We start from the raw sequence: 27,243 nt of genomic DNA on the forward strand, positions 1-27,243 counted from the left end.
TACTGGCTCCTGGCCCTCAGGCAGTGCCCGAGTTTCCAAATGGTCAGTCCGCCCCTGCACCCAGCACACAGTTAACCCTTTGATTGCCCCTCATTGTAAACCTCTTCCTGTCCAGTGCCATTAGTACAGTGTCAGTGCTTTATTTTAGCCCTGATCACTGTATTGGTGTCACTGGGTATCTCAGTGACACCAAGTCAGTTCCCCCCCAGTCCGCTGCAGTCCCACTATAAGTCGCTGATCACCGCCATTTCTAGTAGAAAATAAAAAATCCCAGCATCTATACCGCCATTTGGAAACGCTATAACTTTCATGTAAACCAATTAATTTACACGTATTGGGATTCTTTTTAGCAAAGACATGGAGCAGAATACATTTTGGCCTAAATTTAAGACAAAATTTGCTTTTGCAAAATTTTACAGGACATGTTTAATAGCAAAAAGTCAAAAATAATGTTTTTTTTCTCAAAATTGTCAGTATTTTTTTGTTTATAGCGCAAAAAAATTTAAAACGCAGAGGTGATCAAATACCACGGAAAGAAAGCTCTATTTGTGAGAAAAAAAGGACGTAAATTTCATTTATGTACAGCGTTGCATGACCGCGCAATTGTCAGGTTACCATTAGCCGCCCGGCCTAAAGCCGTTTGGCGGCCGCAAAAATGCTCTAGCTTTCCGGGTGCATGCCATTTGGCGTCCTCGCGCAGCGGCGCGATCTGTCACCGGCCGTGTACCTCGGACACAGCCAATGACAGATCTGAGTACCGGCCCCGTTGCCGGTACCATGTGACCTGCTGTAACCAATCACAGCAGGTCACATGACAGTTGTATACAATGGATGGCTTCATTCATGCCATCCATTGTATACTAGTGCCTAGCTGTGAATGGTCACAGCAGGTCACATGCACATGTCATGTGATTAGCTGTGGCCAAATCACAGCTAAGCACAAAAAAAAAAAAAAAAACCCTTAATGAATCGATTTCATTCAGGTAAATGCTTGCTTATAGCAAAGTAATTCTTTGCTATAAGCAAATTGTGTAACAAAAAAAAAAATACTGATCACTTCCTCAAAGTAGTTCAATGTTACTATGGTAACATTGTACTACTTTGGTCATAGTAAAATATGAAAAAAAAATCTTAAAAAAAAAAAAAAATTTAATAAAAAATTTAAAATAATAATAAAAAAATTTATATATATATATAATTTTTTTTCATACTGTCACCAGTCAGTGTCCCTGTTCACCGCCATGCCAGTTATATGATGACGCTGTACTGCACTAGTGACAGTATGTAAAAAAAAAAATAGTGAAAATAATTTTTTTAATTTTCCGAAAAATTATGACAAAAAAAACACAACTTCAAAAAACTCGCCATTTCTCTTATGAAGTACATCGGACTGTCTACTCTGCAAAAAGGGGTCATTTGGGGGATATCTGTACTATTCTGACATTCTTGGACCTCAAGAAATTAGATTGGCCGTCAGTACTTCAGGATTGATCAATATTCAGATCTATACCATAGTTTGTGAACTCTATAACTTTCCTACAAACTAAAAAATACATCCTAATTTGGGTTATTTTCACCAAAGACATGTAGCAGAATACATCTCGGCCTAAATTTATGAAGAACAATTATTTATTTGTAAACTTTTATAACAGAAACAAAGAAAAACGTGGGGTTTTTTTTCAAATTTTTTTTGTTAATTTAGCAAAAAATAAAAACCCTGGCGGTGGTTAAATACCACCAAAAGAAAGCTCTAGTTGTGTGAAGAAAATGATAAAATTTTAGTTTGGGTACAATGTTGTATGACCGCGCAATTGTCATTCAAAGTGTGAGAGCGCTGAAACCTGAAAACTGGCCTGGGCAGGAAGGGGTAAAATTGCCCGGTATTGAAACGGTTAAAGTAACGCAGCGCCGTACCGCAAAAAATGGCCTGGTCAGGAAGGGGGGTAAATCTTCTGGAGGGCAAGGAGTTAAAAAAAAAAAGAACCTTTAGAAGCAGTGGATGTGTATTGATCAGTATTGGAGAATACAGATATCGTTTATTGTGACTTTACTGTACTGTCCCAAAGGAAGAAGGATTTCCATCATGTGCAAAGACACTTTGTAGCTCCTGATATACATCGAGGGTCAGTCTCCCCCTACATCCAGTATTATGGAATATATTCGTCCGTCATACAAAGGGAGACAGCATAGACCTTTCAATACTGTACACAGGTAGACCCAAGTTGACAGGGTGGATTAACAGCTGTTGGCATGGCAACCGCGAGTAAGATGTTTAATTATTACCAAGCGACTTCACGATTTAGTCCATGTCAGCACCGGGTTTTTCCTTGCCTGACCCTGGAATTAGTTACCAGGGCAACACATGCAATCGAATATTTTTTTTTTTTTTAGACACATTGCCGTTTGTCCATTAAACTGCACATTGTACACATACATTCACCGGCCACTTTATTAGGTACACCTGTTCAATTGCTTGGTAACACAAATTGCCAATCAGCCAATCACATGGTAGCAATACATTTAGGCATCTAGATGTGGTGAAGACAACTTGCTGAAGTTCAAACTGAGCATCAGAATGGGGAAGAAAGAGGATTTTAGTGACTTTGAATGTGGCATAGTTGTTGGTGCCAGACGGGGCGGTCTGAGTATTTAAAAAAACTGCTGATCTGCTGGGATTTTCACACACAACCATCTGTAGGGTCAACAGGGAATGGTCCGAAAAAGAGAAAATATCCAATGAGTGGCAGTTGTGTGGATGAAAATGCCTTGTTGATGTCAGCGGAGAATGGGCAGACTGGTTCCAGATGATAGAAAGGCAACAGTAACTCAAATAACCACTTACAAACAGGGGCAGACTGACAACTCATGGGGCCCCCGGGCTATTGGGGATCATGGGGCCCCTGTGTCCTTGCCCACACTCAAAGCACACCCAAAACAAAAAAGCCTATAAAAGGTACCAGGGGCATTTTATGGGCCCTCTGACCCCGGGCCCTCGGGCAGTGCCCGAGTGCTCGAATGGTCAGTCCGCCCCTGGTTACAAACAAGGTATGCAGAATACCATCTCTGAACGCACAACATTGTGATCCTTGAAGCAGATGGGCTACAGGAGCAGAAGACCACACCGGGTTCCACTCCTGTCAGCTAAGAACAGGAAACGGAGGCTACAATTCGCAGAGGCTCACCAAAATAGGTCAGTAGAAGATTGGAAAAGTGTTGCCTGGTCTGATGAGTCTCGATTTCCCTAGAGATGTTTGTGCGTGAAAATCCCAGTAGATCAGCAATTTTTTAAATACTCATACCAGCCCATCTGGCACTAACAACCATGCCACTTTCAAAGTCATTTAAATCCCCTTTCTTCCCCATTCTGATGCTCAGTTTGAACTTCATCAAGTTGTCTTCACCACGTCTAGATGCCTAAATGCATTGAGTTGCTTCCATGTGATTGGCTGATTAGCAATGTGTGTTACCAAGCAATTGAACAGGTGTACCTAATAAAGTGGCCGGTGAGTGTATCTGTGATCTGAATGTATGTCGTTATTGTGATGATCTCATATCATTTCACTGTGGGAAAGAAAATATGCAGTATGATGAGAATCATACTCCATGCATCCTATCTCAACTCTGCTAAAGTGGATGACTTGACAGTTTGGTTGAAAGCACAAGCAACTGTGACAGTTATCATTCTTGATATGCCTGGAAAGTAAGTGTTTTGGGAAAGAGATCGATGGGTTTAGTGCTGCTTTATGCTGCTAACATGGAGGAGCCCTTGAAATAAGTTTCCGGTTTCGGGGAACGCCTGCTACTAATTTTTATATCAGTTTGGATTATATGGGTATGAACCAGGGGCAGACTGATCATTTGGGAACTTGGGCACTGCCCGGGGTCAGTAGGGGGCCCCATGAGGTGCCCCTGGTACCTTTCATAGGCTTTTTTGGGTGTGGTTTGAGTGTGGGTGAGGACACAGGGGCCCCATGATCCCCTATTGTCCAGGGGCCCAATGAGTTGTTAGTCCGCCCCTGGTGTGAACAGTAAGCTGTGACATAAAAATAAATAAAATGATAATGATTGAGACATACTCTGCATTGACAACATTGGCATGACACCCAGGGCTGGTCTGCATGACAACATTTTTTAGTAATAATAGTGAAATTAAACACATAATAATAATAATAATAATAATGGCCAGGAAAGAAATGCAGATAATGAAAACTGCAGTGTTCCCTCACATTGGTGGTCCATGAAAATGTCCTCCTAACGTTGGGGTCAGTAAAGAAGAGCTTCCTTATATTTGTGGTCAGTAGAGAGGGGGCCCTTTAGATTGGTAGCCAATGGAACAAAGACCACCATATATTGGTAATCATTGGGAGAGGGCCCCCTTGTACTGGTGGTCAGTGGAGAAGTGCCCTGATAGATTGGTGGTCAGTGGGAAAATGTCCTAACATTGGTGGTCCTTTGGGACAATGTTCCTTACATTGGTGGTCAGTGGTACAAATGCCCCTTACATCGGTGGTCAGTGGGAAGAATATGCTTACATCGGTGGTCATTGAGAGGAATGCTGCTTGCATTGGTGGTCAGTGGGAAGAATGCCCCTTACATTGGTGGTCAGTGGGAAGAATGCTGCTTGCATTGGTGGTCAATGGGAAGAATGCCCCTTACATTGGTGGTCAATGGGAAGAATGCCCCTTACATTGGTGATCAGTGGGAGGAATGCCCCTTACATTGGTGATCAGTGGGAGGAATGCCCCTTACATTGGTGATCAGTGGGAGGAATGCCCCTTACATTGGTGATCAGTGGGAAAAATGTCCCTTACATTGGTGATCAGTGGGAAGAATGTCCCTTACATTGGTGATCAGTGGGAAAAATGTCCCTTACATTGGTGATCAGTGGGAAGAATGTCCCTTACATTGGTGATCAGTGGGAGGAATGCCCCTTACATTGGTGATCAGTGGGAAGAATGTCCCTTACATTGGTGATCAGTGGGAAGAATGTCCCTTACATTGGTGGTCAATGGGAAGAATGCCCCTTACATTGGTGGTCAGTGGGAGAAGGAGGAGGACACACTGAAGGAGCGCTCCCTGAGAACCAGCGTTTTTCAAACCTGGGCCTTGCCTGCTAGCTTGGCCCAGGAACCATGCCTGATCTAGGGGCAGGCCCTGGGTGGGATCCCCCTGATGACACAGGGCCTAGTAAGGGTTAGGAGGTGGTGGAGGACCTGACTATGGGTCCAGGCCCTGGTGAGGATGTGAATGTCTTCAGACAGAGGATTATTGATCGATTCTTGGCGATTGGAAGAGCTGAGGAAAAACTTAAAAGCTGACCACAAATCCTTCAGAGCCAAATACTGCCAGGCCTGGAGTAAGAATCGATTGGCCATAAAGCCAGAGCTACAGCACATGTAAGAAAAAGTAAAGAAGCAATCTTTATTGTTGGAAAAGCTGAAAGCCAGAAGTGGAGCATTTGCAGAGAAATTTAATAATAAAAAGAGATTTGCCAGCCAAACATCAGCGAGATCTGTGGATCAGCAGCCTCAGGTAATGGATGACCCGGCTCCATCTACCTCTGCATCTCTTCCCCCATGTCAGGCTGTAGAGTTGTCAGTGGCAACCAGCCAGGGGGTTGAGAGTCAGCATGGAACCTTAAGATTCATCCAGCAGATGGAGCCACCCCTGAGAGCAGACAAGTTTGCCTTTTCTGATGACCCTTCAGAAGTCCCTGAGGATGGACAGAGGAGGTACAGACCAGCAAAGCCAGTACTGGTGGAGAGAGTCCCAGTACACCAAGATGGCTCCTTCCAACATGTCTGCCCCACCAGCTGTGATGTATGGTGTCCCAGCTGAGGAGCAAAAAGAGAAGGAGCAGGCTGCTGGCCTTTCTGCTATAGAGAAACCTTCTGCAGACATGGAGGGAAAACCCCTGACAGAGATGTTTCCAAACCATTAGAGGAATATGGATGGATCTGCACCAAACACCTTGGACATGGATTTTACTGCTCCTGCCTTTGCTAAGACCAGTAGTGCATCTGGGAATGCTGCAAGCAAGATGGCCACTGGCTGTAAGGAGTCTGCTGTACCTGAACTCCCATGTGTTCCAGAGCTGATTGATGCTGGCAGGGGAGGGGAGGGGAGCAGCACAGTGCACCATGTGGAGAGCAAACATGGATGTCTGTTGTTATGTCCGAATAGTCTGCATGTTCCTGGGCTGAAGGCTCTGACCTGGAGGAGGAGATGACAGCTGGAGCTGAAGTTTCTATGGTTGCAGCAGTGTGTAGGGACATTGCTGTAAAGACTATGACTGTGTCATGACTGGTTAGACTGGTAAAGCAATGGATGTGTTGGTGGTGGGTGGTTGTGAATAGGTTAATGTTGCTGACAGGAGTAAAAATGACATTTCTCCCCTTGTTCAGCAGAGAGCAGATTCGCCATCCTATCTCCAAGTTGTACAGTCGGTATCTATCAGATGCTTCCAAACCAGGGGCAGACTGACCATTTGGAATCTCTGGCACTGCCCGAGGGCCCGGGGTCAGTAGGGGGCCCCATGAGATGCCCCTGGTACCTTTTTCATAGGCTTTTTTGAGTTTGGGCAAGGACACAGGGGCCCCATGATCCCCTATTGCCCGGGGGCACCATGAGTTGTCAGTCCGCCCCTGTTCCAAACACACAAATGTTTCTGCTGTGGTTACTCATCTAAGAGGCAGAACTTTCTCACTTCTCATGGAACCCGTAGCAAACTCTGCACGGACCCTGAGTTAAATGGAACCCCGGTTAAGAATAACTGCTCTATTCAATCAAAAGTCAGCTTGACAAGCCCTCTGGAACTATCACCATCTCTGTCTATCTACTCCGTCTTCCTCCTGTCACTATACACCTCCCTAAAATGTCCTATTTATTTATGTGCCTCATTGGACCCCTACCCCTAGCTCATACCTGCCCACTCTTCCTGTCTGTTAGTCCAATGGCTTATGCTTTGTGACTACCTCTTATGTGATCTTAACAAGTAGGAAGCAGTCAGAAAGAATAAGGTGTCAGCATGACGGAAGAAGGTTTGAAAATGATTGGTGGGGGGTTGCACCATGCGATTCGATGAAAGAGAGAATTTGGGAATAAGTTCAAGTAAAAGGCAGCCATAAAGAATAAGGAGCAATAAAAAAACAATATTAATTTAGGTTTTATTTGAGGTGAGTGGGATACATAGTATGATGTGCATCATAATCCAGATAAATCTACAGTTGTGTTCAAAATAATAGCAGTCAGACATCACTAACCGGATCAATCACTGTTTTTGGTAGAAATGATATTTCTACATGGCAAATAATTTACTAGCAGGTGTAGTAGAGTAATAGAAATCCAACAGACCCAACAGTCATGACATGCATGCTGCTGATTCTGTGTCATTGAATCACTCATTGAAAGGGGCATGTTCAAAATAATAGTAGTGTGGAGTTCTATTAGTGAGGTCATTCATTCTTTGAAAAACAGGTGGCAATTATTGCCCTTATTTAGGGAAGGAAGGCAGCAAATGTTGGACATGCTGGTTACAGTGCATTTCTCTCTGAAATTCTGAGGAAAATGGGTCGTTCCAGACATTGTTCAGAAGAACAGCGTACCTTGATTAAAAAGTTGATTGGAGAGGGGAAAACATATAAAGAAGTGCAGAAAATGATCGGCTGCTCAGCTAAAATGATGGCAAATACTTAAAAATGGCAACCAAAACCTGAAAGACGTGGAAGAAAGCGAAAAACTACCATCCGAATGGATAGTAGAATAGCCAAAATGGCAAGGACTCAGCCAACAATCAGCTCCAGGAAGATGAAAGAAGGTGTGACGTTCCCTGTGAGGACTGTTACAATTAGAAGACGCCTATGTGAAGCCAAGCTATCTGCAAGAAGCCCCCGCAAAGTCCCACTGTTAGAAAAAAGACGTGCTGAAGAGGTTACAATTTGCCAAAGAGCACATTGACTGGCCTAAAGAGAAATGGCGCAACATTTTGTGGACTGATGAAAGTAAGATTGTTCTTTTTGGGTCTAGTGGCCGGAGACAGTTTGTCAGACGACCCCCAAACACTGAATTCAAGCCACAGTACACTGTGAAGACAGTGAAGCATGGTGGTGCAAGCATCATGATATGGGGATGTTTCTCATACTACGGTGTTGGGCCTATTTATCGCATACCAGGGATCATGGATCAGTTTGAATACATCAGAATACTTGAAGAGGTCATGCTGCCTTATGCTGAAGAGGAAATGCCCTTGAAATGGGTGTTCCAACAAGACAACGACCCCAAACACACCAGTAAACGTGCAACATCTTGGTTCCAGACCAACAAGATGGACGTTATGGAGTGGCCAGCCCAATCCCCGGATCTTAATCCAATAGAAAACTTGTGGGGTGACATCAAAAATGCCGTTTCTGAGGCAAAACCAAGAAATGGAGAAGAACTGTGGAATGTCGTCCAATCATCCTGGGCTGGAATACCTGATCACAGGGGCCAGAAGTTGGGTGACTCCATGTAACACAGATGTACAGCAGTTCTCAGAAACAGTGCGACTACAACCAAATATTCATGAAGTCATTCAAAGGAAAGCAAAATCTTCAAACATTCTTCAGTTTATATAGTGAATGTTTGAGTTTGTAAAGAATACAAACACTGCGATTTTTTGAACCGTCTAATATTCACTTTTCTTCAATTTTTTTAGAGGAACAACACAAATTTGATATATTTTTCTTCATGTTTTGATTTGGAATAGAATGTGTCGTGTTCCCAATGCATTTGTGTGGATGGAAATAAAAGCTATTAGAAGGATTTTCAGCTTTATTAACTTTTTTCAACACACTGCTATTATTTTGAATACAACTGTATGTCATGCAGTCTTCTTTTCTTGAACTGTGAGGCCCCATTCACATATTGCGATCGTGGTCAGAATCACTGCAAATCACGCGGCAATCGCTGCAAAACACACAACTCGCGTTTAGATGCAATTATCTTCATATATTCCAGGATCCTTCTTTGTTATAATACAGAAGATGATAGGTAGGTTTATTTGGGCAAACAAAAAACCGAGAATTAGGTATGACACATTGAGTAGGGTGAAAGGTAATCGGGGGTTTGGGGCTGCCAAATATTAGGAATTACTACCAAGAGATGTTACTCTCATGGATAATAAATTGGGAATTGAATTCACAAAGAAAAGGGTGGGTGAATTTGGAAGAGACATTGAGTAAGACACAGTGAGAAAAGATGGTTTGGGTTCCACATAGGTTTCGCTCACTAGATGGGAACATTACTTCTGTGATATGAGTTATTTGGGATGTATGGGAGAAGCTTTTTATTGTATATGTTTTCTTTCTCCCAACTTATGTTTATCTGATTTTTTTTTTTTTTTTATTTCTTTGTATTTAAATAAAAAAAAAACTAATAAAAGATATAATAAAAAAATAAATAAATAAGATGCTATTATCTTCAATGACGATTTGATTTTGCCACGATTGGCACACGACAGGATCACGCAGCAAATCGCACCTTTAAAAATTTTGAGGGTCTTGTCGCCAAAAAAAAAGCAGGAGCTTCTTTTTGGGGCAACAAATGTGCATAGGGCAACCCATCCAAGTGAAAGGGCTTGCCCTATGCGACACGCAGAATCGTGTGAAACTTGCACAGCAGAAACATTAATTCACATTATACGATATGTGAATGGGGCCCCAATTCACACTTTCCAAGTTGCTTGGCAATCGCTGCAAAACGGGTGACCTGTGTATGGGTGGCATTCTTCAATGGTACCCCAAATGTGCTGCAAACCGCGCCTTTAATCATTGTGTGAAGCTTGTCACCCAAAAAAGAGCAGGAGCTTCTTTTCAGGTGACAAACCCACATAGGGCAGCTCATTGAACACAATTAATTGCACTTTGAAAATCTCATGGCCATATACGACTAGCAGAATTGCTGGAGAATCACGCTTTGCAAATCCTGTAACGGGAACACTTGTTCTTGCTACGTAATATGTGAATGGAGCATCCCATCCGTTCATACGTCGCAATTTGGAATTGCAGGTAGAATCACTGCGATTCTACCTGCAGTTCCAAACCGCATGGCAATCGCTGCAAAGCATGCGAACTGCCTTCAATGGCATTTCAAACATGATGTGATCCATCCACAAATGGCGCACAGCAATCGCAAAAAAACTTGCGATTTTAAAAAATGCATGAAGCTTGTCACTCAAACGGAGCAGGAGCTTCTTTTTGTTTGACAAACACACATAGGGCAGCCGATTCAAGTGAATAGGCTGGCTCTGTGCGTCACATAGAATCACACTTTGAAAATCTCATAGCGGGAATGCTCATTTAGGGCCTAACTTGTGTACATCACTGACCATAAATGAACGATTGCTGTCAATAAAATACTCCTTCCTAAAATAAAACAAAGTAAAAAAAAACGAAAAAAAAAAACCAGACAAACCTCGGTTTATGAATTTAATTCATTCTGCGGGACTTTGCGGATTGCGAAAAATTCATGAACCAAAACGCGGTTTCCCGTAGGAATGCATTGAAAACCAATTAATCAGTTCCGAAGGTCAGGAAAAAGTAAACAAAAGTCTTCTGTTCAAATCTCTTTATAAAGTGCACTTTAAAAGCGTAGTACTGTACAGGGACATGATTAAATAAAAAAAATTGTAAATGCACTAAAAAACAATTAATCCGTTCCAGAGGTCAGAAAAAAGTACGTTTTATCTGTTCAAAACTCATTATAAAGTGCACTTTAAAGGAATAGTACTGTACAGGGACATGATTAAAAAAAATCGTAAATGCATTGAAAACCAATTAATCCGTTCGTATTGCAAAAAAAATTTGTAAACCAAGGCATTAATTTTAATAAATTTTCATTTGTAAACCGAAAATTATATTAACCAAGTAAATCGAGGTACGCCTGTAATAAAAAGAACAGGGAAATAGAAGTTTAAAAGGGCATCAATGTAATAAAAACAAATGAAGAAAGGAATAAGTAAAATGCTCATTTAAAATAAAAAATAAAAAAGATGAATCTAATCAGAATTAAATAAAATAAGCGAATGAACAAAAAAAAACCATTATACATTATAATTGTTTATTTAACCAACCAATGCAAAGTGTCTTAGGCCCCATTCACACCTGAGCAAAGCATTTTTATGCAACGTTTTGCGCGTTTGTGAGCGTTTGTGCGCAATTTGTTCAGCTGTTTTCAAGCTTTTTTAGCTCTGGCCTTTTTTAGCCAATAGAAAACAATTTAATCGGTGACATCAATTGTTGTCATGTTTTGCCGTGCCAGAAAAACGCTCTTGGTCGAGCGACAAAGTGCGTCGAAGCACATGAAAACGCATACTTTGCGCGGTTTCATGTTTTTGTCTGGGAATGAAGCTGTGCCAAAAAATGCATCAATCTGCCCAAATGGAGCTCCAAAAGTAATTTGTAAAAGTAATTCTAAAACTTTTTTGAGCTTCAGGCGTTCTGCATCAGGTGACTTGGAGTGGAGATGTGAACCATATTGATTTTTTTTTTTCTCCCTGAAACCTGTAGAGCTTCGAGCTATAAAACGCTCAGGTGTGAATGGGGCCTTAGTGAGCACTAATAATCAATCAGAACAAATCTAAAATGTTCCAAAAAATGTGCATTGTGGGTCTAGGGCTGTGTGCTTGCAGAGCCAAGCGAGGACATGCTCGCTGTGCAGTAACTGGAGTCAGGAAAATCTTGAAATAAATGCTACAGTGCAGGGGTGGACTGAAAACTCATGGGGCCCCTGGGCAATAGGGGATCATGGGGCCCCTGTGTCCTTGCCCAAACTCAAAAAAGCCTATGAAAAAGGTACCAGGGGCATCTCACGGGGCCCCCTACTGACCCCGGCCCTCGGGCAATGCCTGAGTTTCCAAATGGTCAGTCCGCCCGTTACAGTGGTCTTCTTAATGACATCTTCTCTTATATGTAACTTAGCTCTAATGTATTGTATTTAACCCTGATTTATTTTCCCTTTTCAGATTCCGGGAGCGTCCAGCAACCTCTGCAGCAGAACCAGAATATTTTCCTCTATCCACAGGGGGACCTGTTGGAGCTAAGAGAGGCCGTCAATACTCCGTGAGTCTACTGTATAGAGTAATACCCCCATCTACTGGTCACTTTGATGTATGACTCGTGCTGTAGCACATATTATTATTACAGGTACTTAAATAGTGCCGAAAGGTGAAAGCAGTACTAAACCCAAAATCAAACATTATTATATTGTCTCCTCCTCCCATACTCATCTCCAGGACTTCTCCAGGGCTTCCCCCATCCTCTGGAACTCCCTACCCCAATCCATCAGACTATCGCCCACTCTGTTCACTTTTAGGCGATCTCTGAAAACCGATCTCTTCAGGGAAGCCTATCCTGCCCTCAGCTAATACTGAAATCCTCTACTCTTCCTACCACTCCATCCCCCACAGTTATTACCTCTTGTACCACTATCCCCTCCCTCCTAGATTGTAAGCTCCAAGGAGCAGGGCCCTCGAACCCCTCGTGTACTGTATTGTATTGTTACTGTACTGTCTTATGTACTGTCTCCCACCATAGTGTAAAGAGCTGAGCAAACTGTCGGCGCTATATAAATCCTGTATAATAATAATAATAATTATATTGCAGCTTACCAATTCTTAGATGTGACGGCTGCATTAGTTTTATTTTTTTAGGTTTTCTTCTATTTTCATCTGGTGATCCAGACCAACAAGTCAGCACAGTGGCTAAATGGATATGTGTAGCGTGATGGCGCCGCTCCAAGCTGGAGCTAAATAATCACCTCACCGGTATGAAGGGGGAGCGGTGTCCACAATAGTTTCCAGTCCTGCAATCGTGATGTGGGAAAGGACACCGCTTTAGCTGCACGTGGAATCTTGTAGAAATGTGGCCTCAGCTGTCGCTCCTGCCACACCAGCTGACGCGTTTTGCCCCACCGTGGGCCGTGGCTGGAATGATGGTTGAGGCCATCTTCATATAAGATTCCACATGCAGTTAGAGCGGCATCCTTTCCTACATCATGCTTGCAACAGTAGCTAAATGGTTGGACTTCCGCCTGGCAGTACTATGGTTGTTGGTCAAATCCCAATCATGGCACCACCTGCCTGGAGTTTGCATGTTCTCCCTGTGCCTGTGTGGGTTCTTTCAGGTTTCCTCCCACACTCCAAAGACATGCTGGTAGGTTAATTGGATCCTGTCTAAATTGTCCCTAGTATGTGTATGTATGAATGTGAGTTAGGGACCTTAGATTGTACACCCCTTGAGGGTTAGGGACTGATGTGACTGTACAATATATATGTAAAGTGCTGCGTAAATTGATGGCACTATATAAGTACCTGAAATAAATAAAATAAACAAGTCTGCTGTTTTTCAAAAGCTCAAGCTCTCCAGTAGAATGTATCAGTTTGCAAAGATGAGACAAACAATATAACACTGGCAGACATGGTTAATATGGTCAGTATTTATTCATGTAAATCAATGGTCTCCAAACTGCAGCCCTTTGCTTGCTTATCCCTGGCCCTTGGGGCACTATTTCATCCACTGATACCAACAATAGGGGCTTAATTCCCCCTCCTGACACCAATGAAGGGGCACCATTCCTCCCAATAACACCAACAATGGAGCCTAATGACACCAATGACGGGGCACAATTCTTCTCAGTGACACCAACAATGGGACAAAATTCCTCCCACCAACACCAATGGGGCATTGTTTTCTCCCACTGACATCAGGACCTTGTCTACTGGCCCCTTAAAGTTTGAAGGGCAATAAACTGGCCCTTTGTTTAGAAAGTTTGGAGACCCGTGATCAGGGGCGGGCTAACAACTCATGGGCCCCCCCCCCTGGGCAATAGGGGATCATGGGGCCCCTGTGTCCTTGCCCAAACTCAAAAAAGCCTATGAAAAAGGTACCAGGGGCTTCTCGTGGGGCCCCCTACTGACCCTGAGCCCTGGGGCAGTGCCAGAGTTTTCAAATGGTCAGTCCACCCCTGCCCCTGATGTAAAGGACTGCCTGCTAATCGTTAAGGATCCATTTAGCAGGAAACGTATTAGCCGCACTCCAGAACTTAGCTGGAATATCATACTCTTTTTTTTTTTTTTTTTTTTTTTTTTTTTTTTTTTTTCTTCACGGAAAACATTTAATCATTTCTTCCTTTTACATTGCTGTCTTGGGACCCACTCAAGCTGCTTGAATGCTTTCCAGTTACTGTGTATACATTTTTGCTTTTGTCTCTGAAACATGGCATTGTGATGTTTACGTTGTTTGCTATAACAAATGCGTCCCTCAGCTCTGCAATTTGAGTTTGTGGTTTGTACACAATACACTGGGGTTTATTTACGAAAACTGGAGAATGTCTGTCTCCACCCGAAAACCAACCTTCCTTGACGCGTTTCACTGCTGCTGGCTTGCTCATGAGGATGGGGAAGTCCAATCCTTTTGAGAAAGCCAGCAGTGGCGAGAAACGTCTAGCAAAGTTGGTTTTTGGGTGGACACATGACTATCTGTATTGATAGTAAAAAAAAGACTGCATACAGTCATGTCTCCGCCCAAAAACCAACCTTGCTAGACGCATTTTGCCACTGCTGGCCTGCTCATGAGGATGGAGAAGTGCAATCATTATGAGCAAGCCAGCAGTGGTGAAATGCGTCTAGCAAAGTTGTAAAAAAAGACTGCATACAGCATGTCTCTGCCCAAAAATCAACCTTGCTAGACGCGTTTCGCCACTGCTGGCTTGCTCATAATGATTGGACTTCCTCATCCTCGTGAGCAAGCCAGCAGTGGTGAAACACATCTAGCAACACTGGTTTTTGGGCAGAGACATGACTGTATCTACATTGATGGTAAAAAAAAAGACTGCATACAGTCGTGTCTCCGCCCAAAAACCAACCTTGCTAGACACGTTTTGCCACTGCTGGCTTGCTCACGAGGATGGGGAAGTCCAATCCTTTTGAGAAAGCCAGCAGTGGCGAGAAACGTCTAGCAAAGTTGGTTTTTGGGTGAACACATGACTATCTGTATTGATAGTAAAAAAAAGACTGCATACAGTCATGTCTCCGCCCAAAAACCAACCTTGCTAGACACGTTTTGCCACTGCTGGCTTGCTCACGAGGATGGGGAAGTCCAATCCTTATGAGCAAGCCAGCAGTGGTGAAACGCGTCTAGTAAGGTTGTATAAAAGACTGCATACAGCATGTCTCTGCCCAAAAATCAACCTTGCTAGACGCATTTCACCACTGCTGGCTTGCTCATAAAGATTGGAGTTCTCCATCCTCTTGAGAAAGCCAGCAGCGGTGAAACGCGTTAAGAAAGGTTGTTTTTTTGGCAGAGACATGACTGTATCTGTATTGATGGTAAAAAAAAGACTGCATACAGTCGTGTCTCCACCCAAAAACCAACCTTTCTAGGTGTGTTTTGCCACTGCTGGCTTGCTAATGAGGATGGGGAAGTCCAATCCTTATGAACAAGCCAGCAGTGGCGAAATGCGTCTAGTAAGGTTGGTTTTTGGGGCGGAGACACGATTGTAGGCATGTCTTTTTTTTACCACCAATACAGAAAGAGTAGCTAAGTTCTGGAGTGCCGCTAATATATCTCATATCGCTGTTAATGAGATACTTCCCCCTGGCGCTAAGGATTGCAGATTCCTCTGTGTGAAGCCAAGACATCACTTCCTTTTTACTGTGAAATTTGACAATTAAATGAAAGGAGCAACATGGATTTACTAAAGCAGCAGATCTATTGCAGTGATTTAATTACCATCCCGGAGGACACGTTTGAAAATGCCCCAAAAAAAAAAAAATGAAGTCTAGTGACTGTATACACCCTGATATAGATACAGAGATCTGTGGGAAAACACATTATTAATGCTCTTTGTCTATTATATTGAACAGGTTTTCATTCGGCACACAGAATCAGTTGCCAAAGCTTCCTCCCAGGCCTATGTATGACAATGTAAGTTTGTATGGTAACCTTCAGCTAACACTTAGGGGTGTATTCATAAAAAAAAAAAAAAAAAAAAAATCGCATAGCAATTTCCGTAGTACAATTGCATGAAAATTATTTTTGGAAGAATGGGGCAAAAATATGAATGTTATCAGATCATTTCCCTTGCTGGCTGAATGAGTTTCATTGATTTAAAATGGAAAACACCACATTTGACCACTAGAGGCGCTAAGTGTCACAGTGCCATCTAGTGACGACAGTATTTTTCGGATGAATGTACATGCACTTTCTCCAGGCATATTGTTATGCAAATATTTTACTACACACCCCTCAGCTTTTTTTATTGCCTGCCCCATCTAGGTCGTATACTGTAGACCAGTGGTCTCCAAACTGTGGCCCTTTGCTAGCTTTTATCCGGCCCTTGGGGCACCATTTCTAACACTGACACCAAAAGTGGGGCATAATTCCCCCAACTGACACCAGCAATGGGACACTACTCTTCCCACTAATATGAATGATTGGGCCCTATTCCATCCACTAACATCAATGATGGGCCAATATTCCTTCCAGAGATAGCAATGATGGGGCACTACTCCTCCTCCTCCTCCTCCTACTGACCACAGGCACTATGCAACTGAACACCACACCTGAGACCTTGTTTACCCCAAGACCTTTTCTACCCCTACTGATCACAATCCGGCCCCCTTAAAGTTTGAGGGACAGTAGACTGGAACTTTGTTTGGAAAATTTGGAGACCCTTGCTGTAGACCATGTATTTCCTAGGAGGTGGTAAAGATGAATTGCAATCCTAGAAAGCTTTTTGAAGAGGAGTTCCGCTCCCCCCCAAAAGAAAACAATTAAATAAAAGTCAGAAACTACAAATACTGTAGCTGTTGACTTTTAATATTAGGGCACTTATCTGTCCACGGATCCAGCTTTGTCCTCACCAGAACCAATTCTTCAATCAGCTATCGGGTGCTGGCACCGCCATCTTGACTAAGGGAAACTTGCAGTGAAGCCTTGTGGCTTCCCCTTTGGGTGAAGCTCTGCTTTTATGTATGCCAACAAGGGGGCAGGTTCCTGCTTTTTCCATAAAATAATTAAAGGGTTAGATCCTCCCCATCAGAAAAAATGGAAAAGTCAACTAACTCCATACACCTGCCCCATCTCTCTGGTTCCCACTGTACTTCCTACTATGGGTGCGCACACAGCCAGCACAGCATTCCAAGGATCGGAAATCCTGCTGTTCTCCCCCTTCTTTGTGCAGGGCTTCTGGGAGGGATCAGAGCGATTCTGATTGGTCATTGCCAGCACAGAGCATTACTCGATGCCAGATCAGAAAGGAGGAGAAGAGCGGGGATTTAAATCCCCAGACCACTTCACCGGCTACTTGGCCACTGATGGCTCAACACCCATGGAGGGAAGTACAGAGGGCATCAGGGGGTGGGAGGGTGTACAGTGTCATTTTTTCTGGAAGATTGTAGAAGTCAGGGCTTTCTCTACTACAGTGTCATGGTGTTTCCGTATTAATTCAGATACACAACTTTAAATACTTGTTTTACTCACACAAAAAAAAAGTGCCACCCCAAAACACTCCTATGGTGCTCAGCTTCCTCTGGGGTCTGTTGATCCCACACCCTGCTCAGCAAAGTTCTTCCAAGTGTAAGGCTAGGTTCACACCTATGCAGGTTGCGTTTGAGCCATTTCTGCATTGCGTTTTTTACGCATTTTGCTTTTTTTGTTGTTGCTAGGCAGATTTAAAACGCGGCAAAAACACATAAAAAATGCAATACATGCTTTTCTGCAGCATTTCCATTGAAGTCTATAGAACCAAAAACACAAAGTTTTGCTTTCAAAAAAGTCCCTGACCCTTTGCAAAAAACGCACCAGGTGAAAATGTGAATGTCCCATAGGAAATCATGTTAAATGGACTGTACTGCGTTTCTGCAAAACGCTGCAGAAAACACTTAGGTGTGACCCTAGGGTAAGATCAACTTTATTATTCAGTACAAGCACTGACACTCCACCCAGGCTCCTCCCTGTAACACACTTCGCCCCCTACTGGGGCTTCATTGCACAGCTCCATGATTAGGCCCCATCAGTGGACGAAACGCGTCAGAGGAGGATCCTGGGTGGAGTGTCAGTGCTTGGGCTGAGCAATAAAGTTGATCTTACCCTTTGGAAGTGGTGTACAGCCCATGGACTTTGCTTTTTAAGTACTTGTTGGTGGAAAGAGCACTTATGTTGTAAACAATCAATTATAATGAAGAATGGTTGTAAAGGTTAAAGGTTTTTTTTTTTATCTTAAGCCATGGTTCACACCAGTGCAACTTGTCATGTGATTTGACAGTTTCAAATCGTATGACAAGTCACATCCTTTTGTCAGCAATGGAACCGTTCAAATCGGAGTCCGGCTTTGTGGTACCGTGCTGATTAGGCACAGGACCCCTGAAGTGGAGGATTGGGGCTGCTCTGTGCAAAGCCATTGCACAGAGCAGGTATGACATTTTCGTTAAAAAAAAAAAAAAAAAAACCTTTACAATCACTTGAACCTCTTGCTGCGTACATAATGCATACGTGTGGCAAAAATGAGGGTGGGCTTAAAAGCCAACATGCCATACACTTGCCTCCATGGGCGGCTGAGGTCTCTTTGCTGAGAGTATACCCCCAGCACAGTAACAAGCTGTCATAGACAGTCACTGTGGGAGGATCCTATGAGCACTGTGACAGCCAATCACAATAGTCAAGCGATTGAGAGGTCCACCCCTCCCCCGCCCCAAACCAGGCATATAGACCCACTTAAAGGATCACTACAGCCGGACGGGAAGGGGTTATTTTGCCCAAAGACTAGCCCATTGGGTTCATTTATTATTTTCCTAAAGAAATGGAGTGATATTTTTGCTTTGATTTTTGTATAACTTTTTATTTTTCCTTTTATTTCAGTTCCAACCACCTACCGTTCCTTTCCCACCAGCCCAAAACTTGACCCCATTTCTCCCCCCATACCCACCTTCCACACATTTCCTTCCACCGGCACACTTTTCCACACCTCTCCTGCCGGCAGTTTCCGGACAAGCCCCCTTATTACCGACCGAGCCCCCCCTGAATCCGGAAGTCCCAACGCTGAGCCCCACCGTTCTTCCTCTGCCAAAAGAGTCCACAAACAAGAAGACATCAAAACCAGGTAGGGTTAATTCATCCGCTTTTTCCGAATGCCTCCCACACAAGTCTCGTTACTGTCAAAACAGTTGGAAAGAGTTTTATTATAAGGCTCATTAATTTCGAATGTCTCTTTATTTCAGATGATTCCAATAACAATTTACCGAATTACTATGAGCTCCTCGAGTTTGATCCTCTCGCTGAGAGCACAGAGTAAGTAGGAGGCCCGGCATTGTATATGCGGTGTACTTTGTGAGAAGACTTCTATTATTATAAATCATGACATGAATTAGGATTCCTCATATATAAAAGCTGGAGGATGTAGAGCAAACAAGAGCGCCACACCAAAGGTTTAGGAGGCCAACAGTCTTTAATTAAAGCCCAACTCCAGGAAATGCAAAAATGATCCCTTACGGTGGAGCACTTTAACTCACCTGATGCTCTGCGCTGGTGCTGGACTGTCTCTTGACGTCATCACATCCAATACAGGACTATGGACCCTACGTTGGTCTTGATGATGTCAGAACCTTCAACTGCTGGCACATGTACAGTACAAGCAAACACTGTGGGGCAGGGGCAGACTGACCAATCGAGCACTCGGACACTGCCCGAGGGCCCGGGGTCAGTAGGGGGCCCCATGAGATGCCCCTGGTACCTTTCATAGGCTTTTTTGGGTGTGGTTTGAGTGTGGGCAAGGACACAGGGGCCCCATGAGTTGTCAGTCCGCACCCCGCTGTGGGGACTAGTCAAGCAGCACGATCAGGTAAGTAGATCTTCTTTTCTATGTCCCCTAGATCTGGTTAAAAGAGCCTTTCAGCCCTTTTGACCACTTCCTCTCCATAGGATATATTATTTATTTCAGGTACTTCTATAGCGCTGTCAATTTACGCAGCGCTTTACATATATATTGTACATTCACATCAGTCCCTAACCCTCAAGGGGTGTACAATCTAAGGTCCCTAACTCACATTCATACATACACATACTAGGGCCAATTTAGACAGGAGCCAATTAACCTACCAGCATGTCTTTAGAGTGGGAGGAAACCGGAGTACCTGGAGAAAACCCACACAGGCACAGGGAGAACATGCAAACTCCAGGCAGGTGGTGCCGTGGTTGGGATTCAAACCAATGACCCGAGTACTGGCATGTGGAAGTGCTAACCATTTAGCCACTGTGCTGCCCAAGTCCCTAACCCACTAGAACATGGCTCCACTGTGCTGCCCCATATACCCGTACGTTCTTGAATGGGAAGGGTGACATCTCAGGCATCGATGCAGCTGCAGCGATGATTGAGGTATCTTTTTTTTTTTAGAGCTTATTTCTTTATTTTCGATCCAAACAGTCTAAGTCTATACGATGGAACCCTGGATGACCAACTGGCTAATGCGTTTCGAGGACACAGCCTCTTCCTCAGGGCTCTTGGTCATCCAGGGTTCCATCGTATGGACTCAGATGCTGTTTGGATTGAACATCTTGTTCAGTGTGCTATGGTCATCCAGGGTTCCATCATATGGACCCAGATGCTGTTTGGATCGAACATCTTGTTCAGTGTGATATGGTCATCCAGGGTTCCATCATATGGACCCAGATGCTGTTTGGATCGAACATCTTGTTCAGTGTGATATGGTCATCCAGGGTTCCATCATATGGACCCAGATGCTGTTTGGATCGAACATCTTGTTCAGTTTGATATATCTGTGTTTTTTATTGTGAGTATGATACTTTTTTCTCTCAATAAATACTTTTAAAAGTTAATGCACTAGGTCGGTGCGCCCTCATTTTATTTTTCCATTTGAAGTTGTTCGTTATTCTGTGCAGACTTCATCAGCTGGTTCTTACCTGAAACAACCTTTGTCAACTGTAGAAGAAAGCCAATACGTTATATGCATCTCCATATTAGGAGGATACTGAATATTTCCTTTGCTTCCAGTGGTTAAGAGCTTTGTTTTCTCTTCTAGGGCTGTATATGAAGAAATCGACACTACGTTATGGAAGGCTAAAACCACCTCTAACTGCTAGTAATCTCTCTCCTTGGGTACCCAATCCTTTTCCGGAACTTTGAAGGAGCCCCATGGATCACTGATCAGCGTTCCCAGTCTGATGATTCTGATGTTTTTTATATCTCAGCAGATAGATGCACAGACTTGCATTAGACAGCTAATTATGTCTATGTGGCGATGAGATACACTCCAACATCAGCCTGATCTCAGGAGGCTTCCATCAACAAGGATCATTTGCAACCAGATCAGCTCTTACACCTACTTACCCTGCTTATGGGACCAGAGCAATCATATTTTGGTTCTGGGGAGACCAGTTCAGCATTATTTATGATATGGAGGTGACACCTATAAAGCTTTCTATATCTCTAGCCAAAACCTCTCTTTTGTTTTAGAAAAAACAGGAATGGTTAGACCCCCTGACGTCTTGTTTGGACTTGTGTGCTGCGTTAACGCCCGGTTGCTTATCACACTTTGTGCGTTGCAGCGGCTTTCATTTAGAATCACATTCCAAGGCATAGCGATAGTAGTGGCCAATGCACCAACACTGTAGTGAACAACTACCCACATGCCATGCGTTGTGGTGCATTTGAATAAAAAAAGGTTTTTAATATGTTTTTAGGTCCATTTCTGTGTATTGGCAGCCATTGCTAGTTTGCAATGTAATGGACCACATCTGAAGCCAGGCTCCTCAGCATGGTAGAGGAAGACGAGTTGAAATTGAAGCACCACACCACGAAGAGGTCCAGATACAACTTTATTCCATTGAAGGTCAGGGGTATAATTCGAGAAGTAGCCAGCACGTTTCAGAGGTCTAAGTGCCCCCTTCATCAGGGCTAGAAAGAACATAAGAAGATTTTCATATCAATCTGAGATCAATATAATGTCCCTTACAGGGGGTCATAATTAAAACCAGTCAATTGTGATGAGAGTATCAAAATAATTACATAAAATTGAGAACATGAGTGCTGAACAAAAACGAGAATATGGGTGCTTGAAAAAATAAAAAAAATTATTTCATTTAATTTATTTTTTTGGATTTGTTTTAACCCCTTGGCGCCGGCGCCTCCTGGCCCTTTAAGGGTTTCAAAAGCCAGGAGGCGGGGTGGGGTTTTAAGGTCATGTGACCGCCGTGATTCACGGTCACATGATCGGGAAAGGTCCCGATCGCAAGAGGAGATCGGGACCTTTCCATGAGTACCGGACGTGTGTGCTGGGAGCTAGCAGGGCACACGTTCTCAGCACATATGTTTTTCTTAATTACAAGCAAATGTGCGGCCGCTCTGCATCAAGGCCCAGATGCTGGGAGGCCGCACATTTGGGCCTTAAGAGGTTAACCACCCATATTTTCATTTCGTTCAGCACTCATCTTCTCAATTGTATGTAATTATTTTGATAGTCTCATTACGATTGACTGGTTTTAATTATAACCCTGTGGAGGGGACATTGTATTGATGTCAGATTGATATGAAAATCTTATGCTCTTTCTAGCCCTGATGAAGTGGGCACTAAGACCCCCCCAAAACGCATTGGCTACTTCTCGAATTAAACCCCCAACCTTTAATGGAATAAAGTTGTATCTGGGCCTCTGAGCAGTGGTGTGGCACTTCCAATTTCAACTCTATTTACATCACACTACAAGCCAAGGAGCTAACTATGGAGATCCTCTTGTCTGTAGACACCGCATGCCAAGGAGCCAGATCATTTACACCAACATTAATACCTTAAGATAACAATACCTGTGGAGTGTACCTGCAGGTCCAGCACTGTCTTTCCACAACTCATCTTGGTAGAAGCAGGGCTTCATTCTTCATTGCAGAGCCTACACCAAGAAGAACAGAGAGCAGCATAGTAGTGACATCACCAAATCTCCTGAGACCAGCAGTGCCTTAGATCTCACACTGGAGATACACAGCTACGAGGATGTAGGTACAGGAGCACCTAGGCAGCCTTACATGCCAGGAGGTGCATTCATATATTTCAGCAGGAATTCAAAATAAAAATGTGCATTTCTCAGGCTCCTGCTTGGGTACAATTCCAATTTCTACATGTTCCCCATAGTATAGCAAATGTCACTTTTTGGGTTCAGTTTCCCTTTAATTGGTTGATGTTCTAACACAGAAATGTGCAGAGAATGTCTACAAAGAAAACCAGGAGACCAAGCTTCTGAAATTCTCTTTTTATTCAATAAAAGAACATCCTCTCTCTGTAATAGAATTAAACATTTATAATAAACTTTGTTCACATCGTTTTTGTTCTCAGTAGGAAGCTGAGACGTGAAAAAGTCGTATTATACAAGCAAAGAATGATGAATATTTTCACATTGCAGATCATGGATGGGTGATATGAAAAAAGTTCCATTTGGACATGAATATGTGTATGAGGTTATCATTCCAAAAGCAGCAAAGTCTGTACTGAAGAGTCAAACCCTCTTCCACGTATCTATTAGTAGTAGAAATTCTTAACGTGTATATAAAGCCTAAAGTTTTTATGTTTTGTACAGAGTAGGGGATAATCGAGACCCATCAAGGTCTTTTTTTTTTTTCTTCTGATGTCATATGATGAGAGATTTCCTTTCATTTCCTGTCCTAGAGACAGCAGGAAGTGAGAGGAAATCTCTATTAAGTGAAATCTAATGGACGCAGACTCCCTGCATTACAGGACTGAAAACCAACAATAGGCAGGATGTGGGAGTTACTTGGCCAGGAAGCCCAAATGGCATACAGACATGACATAAAATACAAAGAATGCTTTACAAAGCTGCACAGACTTTTTTTTTAATACCTACTGGAGCCCCATGACTACATAGGCTACTAAGGTTCCTTTAATTTGATCAGTTAGGCCACCTATCATATTAAAGAACCACACAGGGAGGCTTAGAAGGTGGGTCCAGGAAGGACAAGTTGAAAGCTGCTTAAAACTTCAGCTGCCAGACAGGGCCGCGAGCCTGGGAAGCATACAGAAACTGCCAGGACGAGGACCTCTATCACGGCGGTAACACTCACCCATGCTAACCAGACGTCTGTACAGTAAAGAAAAACAAAATATATTACATATATGATGTTACCGCTGTTTATCTTACTTTTGCTATTTTATAAACCTTCACTAAAATACTAAATTGGAATTCCACCCAAACTTTTTTTCCATTCTTTTTGGTAGGGTGGGATCCCCTGCTAGGTCCTTCAGTGCTGCCTGTGACTCTTGCCCCTCCACTGCTGGGAACTGAACTTTAATTTGATTGTATGTCAGAGAGGAACTAATCAGTTCAGAGGTTTGGTTGCCATTGTAAGACCAAAGATGAGGGAACTATAGCAATAAAGACTAATTGGGAACTGAAATCCCTTTCCTTACAAGCTGCATCCACCTGGAAATTGCTGATGTAGACACCGCCACTCCAGTGATCTTCACTTGGGTCTGAGGCCGAGCAGCTGGCCTGATACGTACTGAACACAGGAGGTTAGCTGCTCAGTATGAGCAGCAGTCAGAGAATGCTCTGCATTTTCTGAATGATTGCCAAACATTCTCTGATTGGACAAGATGGAGAGCGTGATGTCACTGCCCCCAAACAGCATGATGTCACTCCACCAAAGATGAGGGAACTATAGCAATAAAGACTAATTGGGAACTGAAATCCCTTTCCTTACAAGCTGCATCCACCTGGAAATCGCTGATGTAGACACCGCCACTCCAGTGATCTTCACTTGGGTCTGAGGCCGAGCAGCTGGCCTGATACGTTCTGAACACAGTCAGCATGAGCAGCATTCGATGAATGTTCTGCATTTTCTGAATGATTGCAAAGCGTTCTCTGATTGGACAAGGTGGAGAGCGTGATATCACTGCCCCCAAACAGCATGATGTCACTCCACCAAAGATGAGGGAACTATAGCAATAAAGACTAATTGGGGACTGAAATCCCTTTCCTTACAAGCTGCATCCACCTGGAAATCGCTGATGTAGACACCGCCACTCCAGTGATCTTCACTTGGGTCTGAGGCCGAGCAGCTGACCTGATACGTTCTGAACACAGGAAGTTGGCTGCTCAGCATGAGCAGCATTCAATGAATGTTCTGCATTTTCTGAATGATTGCAAAGCGTTCTCTGATTGGACAAGGTGGAGAGCGTGATGTCACCGTCCCCACCTGGTCCAATCAGATAAAGCTTTGCATTCATTCAGAAAATGCAGAGTATTCTCTGAATGCTGCTCGTGCTGAGCAGCCAACCTCCGGTGTTCAGAAAGTAGCAGGCCAGTTGCTCAGCCTCAGACTCAAGTGAAGATCACTGGAGTGGCGGTGTCTACATCAGCGATTTCCAGGTTCCAGAGGCATCAGCCAGGTGTAGTATATACATATCAAACAACAAAAAAGAAAAATTCCCAGCTCTAACTTGCCAACCAGCTCGCAAACAAACCGAATTAACCTGTCTAACAGTATGCGTTAAAAACGGGTTTAGTTTGCACACATTTGCAAATACATGCGTAAGCCACAGAGCCTGGTCACGGCACCCCAGTATTCTATAGTTCCTAAATCTCCAATTTTAAGAGCCCTCATAGTAGAGGCACATGCATTTAATGGATAGACCAAGGGCAGATGGACCTGAGGGAGCCCACCCCTCCTTAAAGGTACAGGAGCGCACTGGACACCAAGCGTGTAGCACAATGGCAGCTAAAATGTCCAGTGCGCCCCCTTGACCAACAATTCAACAGTACAAAAAATGGCCACTACCCCAGTCTGTAACTGGCGTTCACAGCAAGGAACACATGGAAGGGCAACACATGTCAAACAACAAAAAAGAAAAATTCCCAGACCTAACTTGCCAGCCGACCTGCAAACAAACCAAATTAACCATTTTGTCTAACAGTATGCGGTTTTGTTTTTTTGATGTTTGACATGCGTCGCCCTTCCATGTGCTCCTTGCTGTGAAGGCCAGTTATAGACTGGGGCAGCGGCCATTTTTTGTACTGTGGTATATGCATAGCTACACTGGCCCAAGCTGGACCAATGTAACTATGTAAAAATATACTATGCCTGGAAATCATTTTTTTTTTAAGTGTGCCAGTGAGTAATATAACACAGTATGAAACTGGTAGACTGCATTGTGCTAGATGCAATTAAAAGAGAAGTATTGGGAGTTTTTGTTAAAAAAAAACAAAAAAAAAACACTTGCTTAGGTGGATGCAGCATCAATCCGATGCTGCATATGTCCCCTGCCAGCTATGCACAAATAACTGAGTGACCAAACACCACTAATCGCTCAGTTCTCCGCTCTGAGCAGAGTCATGACGGTCAGTCACAGGCGTTCTGATCTGCTCCTCCAGCGCTCACTGAAGCGCTGGGCTGTGGAGGGAGAGGAAGGAGCTGGCTAAGGCTCCCAGCAAATCGCTGAGAGGCTGAGCCAGGTGCCAGTCTAGGCTTCTGGGTGGATCCTGACCATATGGTCGGGATCTTTTCAGAGCCTGGTTCAGCTGGCTTCAGCCCGGTCAGCTGAAAACAGATCACAAGAGTGCAGAATGAACTACACTCCTGTGTATAGCCAAAAAAAAAAAAAAGCTGTGGCCATACTTGTCCTTTAAATCTAAAAACAAGGCATGAATACCACTATTAAAAAAAATATATACTGAATTCAGAAATTCGGCATTTAAATGATACCCTTTATTGGTTAACCTAAGGTTTCCAAGAGGTAAGCTTCCGGGATGCTTAGATGCCTTCTTCAGCCATTAAAGCAGAACTTGATCCAAAAGAGAAGTTCCTCCACCCCTCCTCTAACACTTTTATACAGTTTTTTTGGGGGGGGGCAGTAGGTACCAAGTTTGGACAGATATTCCACTCTCGCTTGGATCGTCTAAGCAGAAGTCCAGTTTTCTGGGACACATTACAAGTCCCAGAAAGCTGCAGGACCATTGCATGCACAGTAGGAAGCCGGGTATGAAGCAGCAAGGACTCACAGCTTCTCTTTGTAAACATGCCGGCGCCGGGGACCGGAGGAACGTTGAAAAACCAGCCCGGGTGAGGATGGTGCTGGATCCCTAGACAGGAAAGTGTCCATATCAGGGGCGGACTGACCATTTGGAAACTCGGGCGCTGCTTGAGGGCCCAGGGTCAGTAGGGGGCCCCATGAGATGCCCCTGTACCTTTTTC

General features: G+C 43.6%; 1 protein-coding gene across 1 annotated transcript in view; it reads left to right on the forward strand.

The window, feature by feature from the left end:
- TOM1L1 (target of myb1 like 1 membrane trafficking protein) overlaps positions 1-21,532 on the forward strand; it is a 153,315-nt gene extending 131,783 nt beyond the window's left edge. The window contains exons 11-15 of the mRNA XM_089672641.1: positions 11,999-12,095; positions 15,899-15,959; positions 18,894-19,134; positions 19,253-19,322; positions 21,071-21,532. Coding sequence (XP_089528767.1) covers positions 11,999-12,095; positions 15,899-15,959; positions 18,894-19,134; positions 19,253-19,322; positions 21,071-21,131 — 530 coding nt within the window. The 3' untranslated portion in view covers positions 21,132-21,532. The remainder of the gene's footprint in view (positions 1-11,998; positions 12,096-15,898; positions 15,960-18,893; positions 19,135-19,252; positions 19,323-21,070) is intronic.
- The last annotated feature ends 5,711 nt before the right edge of the window (positions 21,533-27,243 follow it).

The sequence above is a fragment of the Staurois parvus genome, unplaced genomic scaffold (assembly GCF_062004578.1).
Source record: "Staurois parvus isolate SC_StPar_1 unplaced genomic scaffold, SC_StPar_1.0 ptg000003l, whole genome shotgun sequence".
Lineage (NCBI taxonomy): Eukaryota > Metazoa > Chordata > Amphibia > Anura > Ranidae > Staurois > Staurois parvus.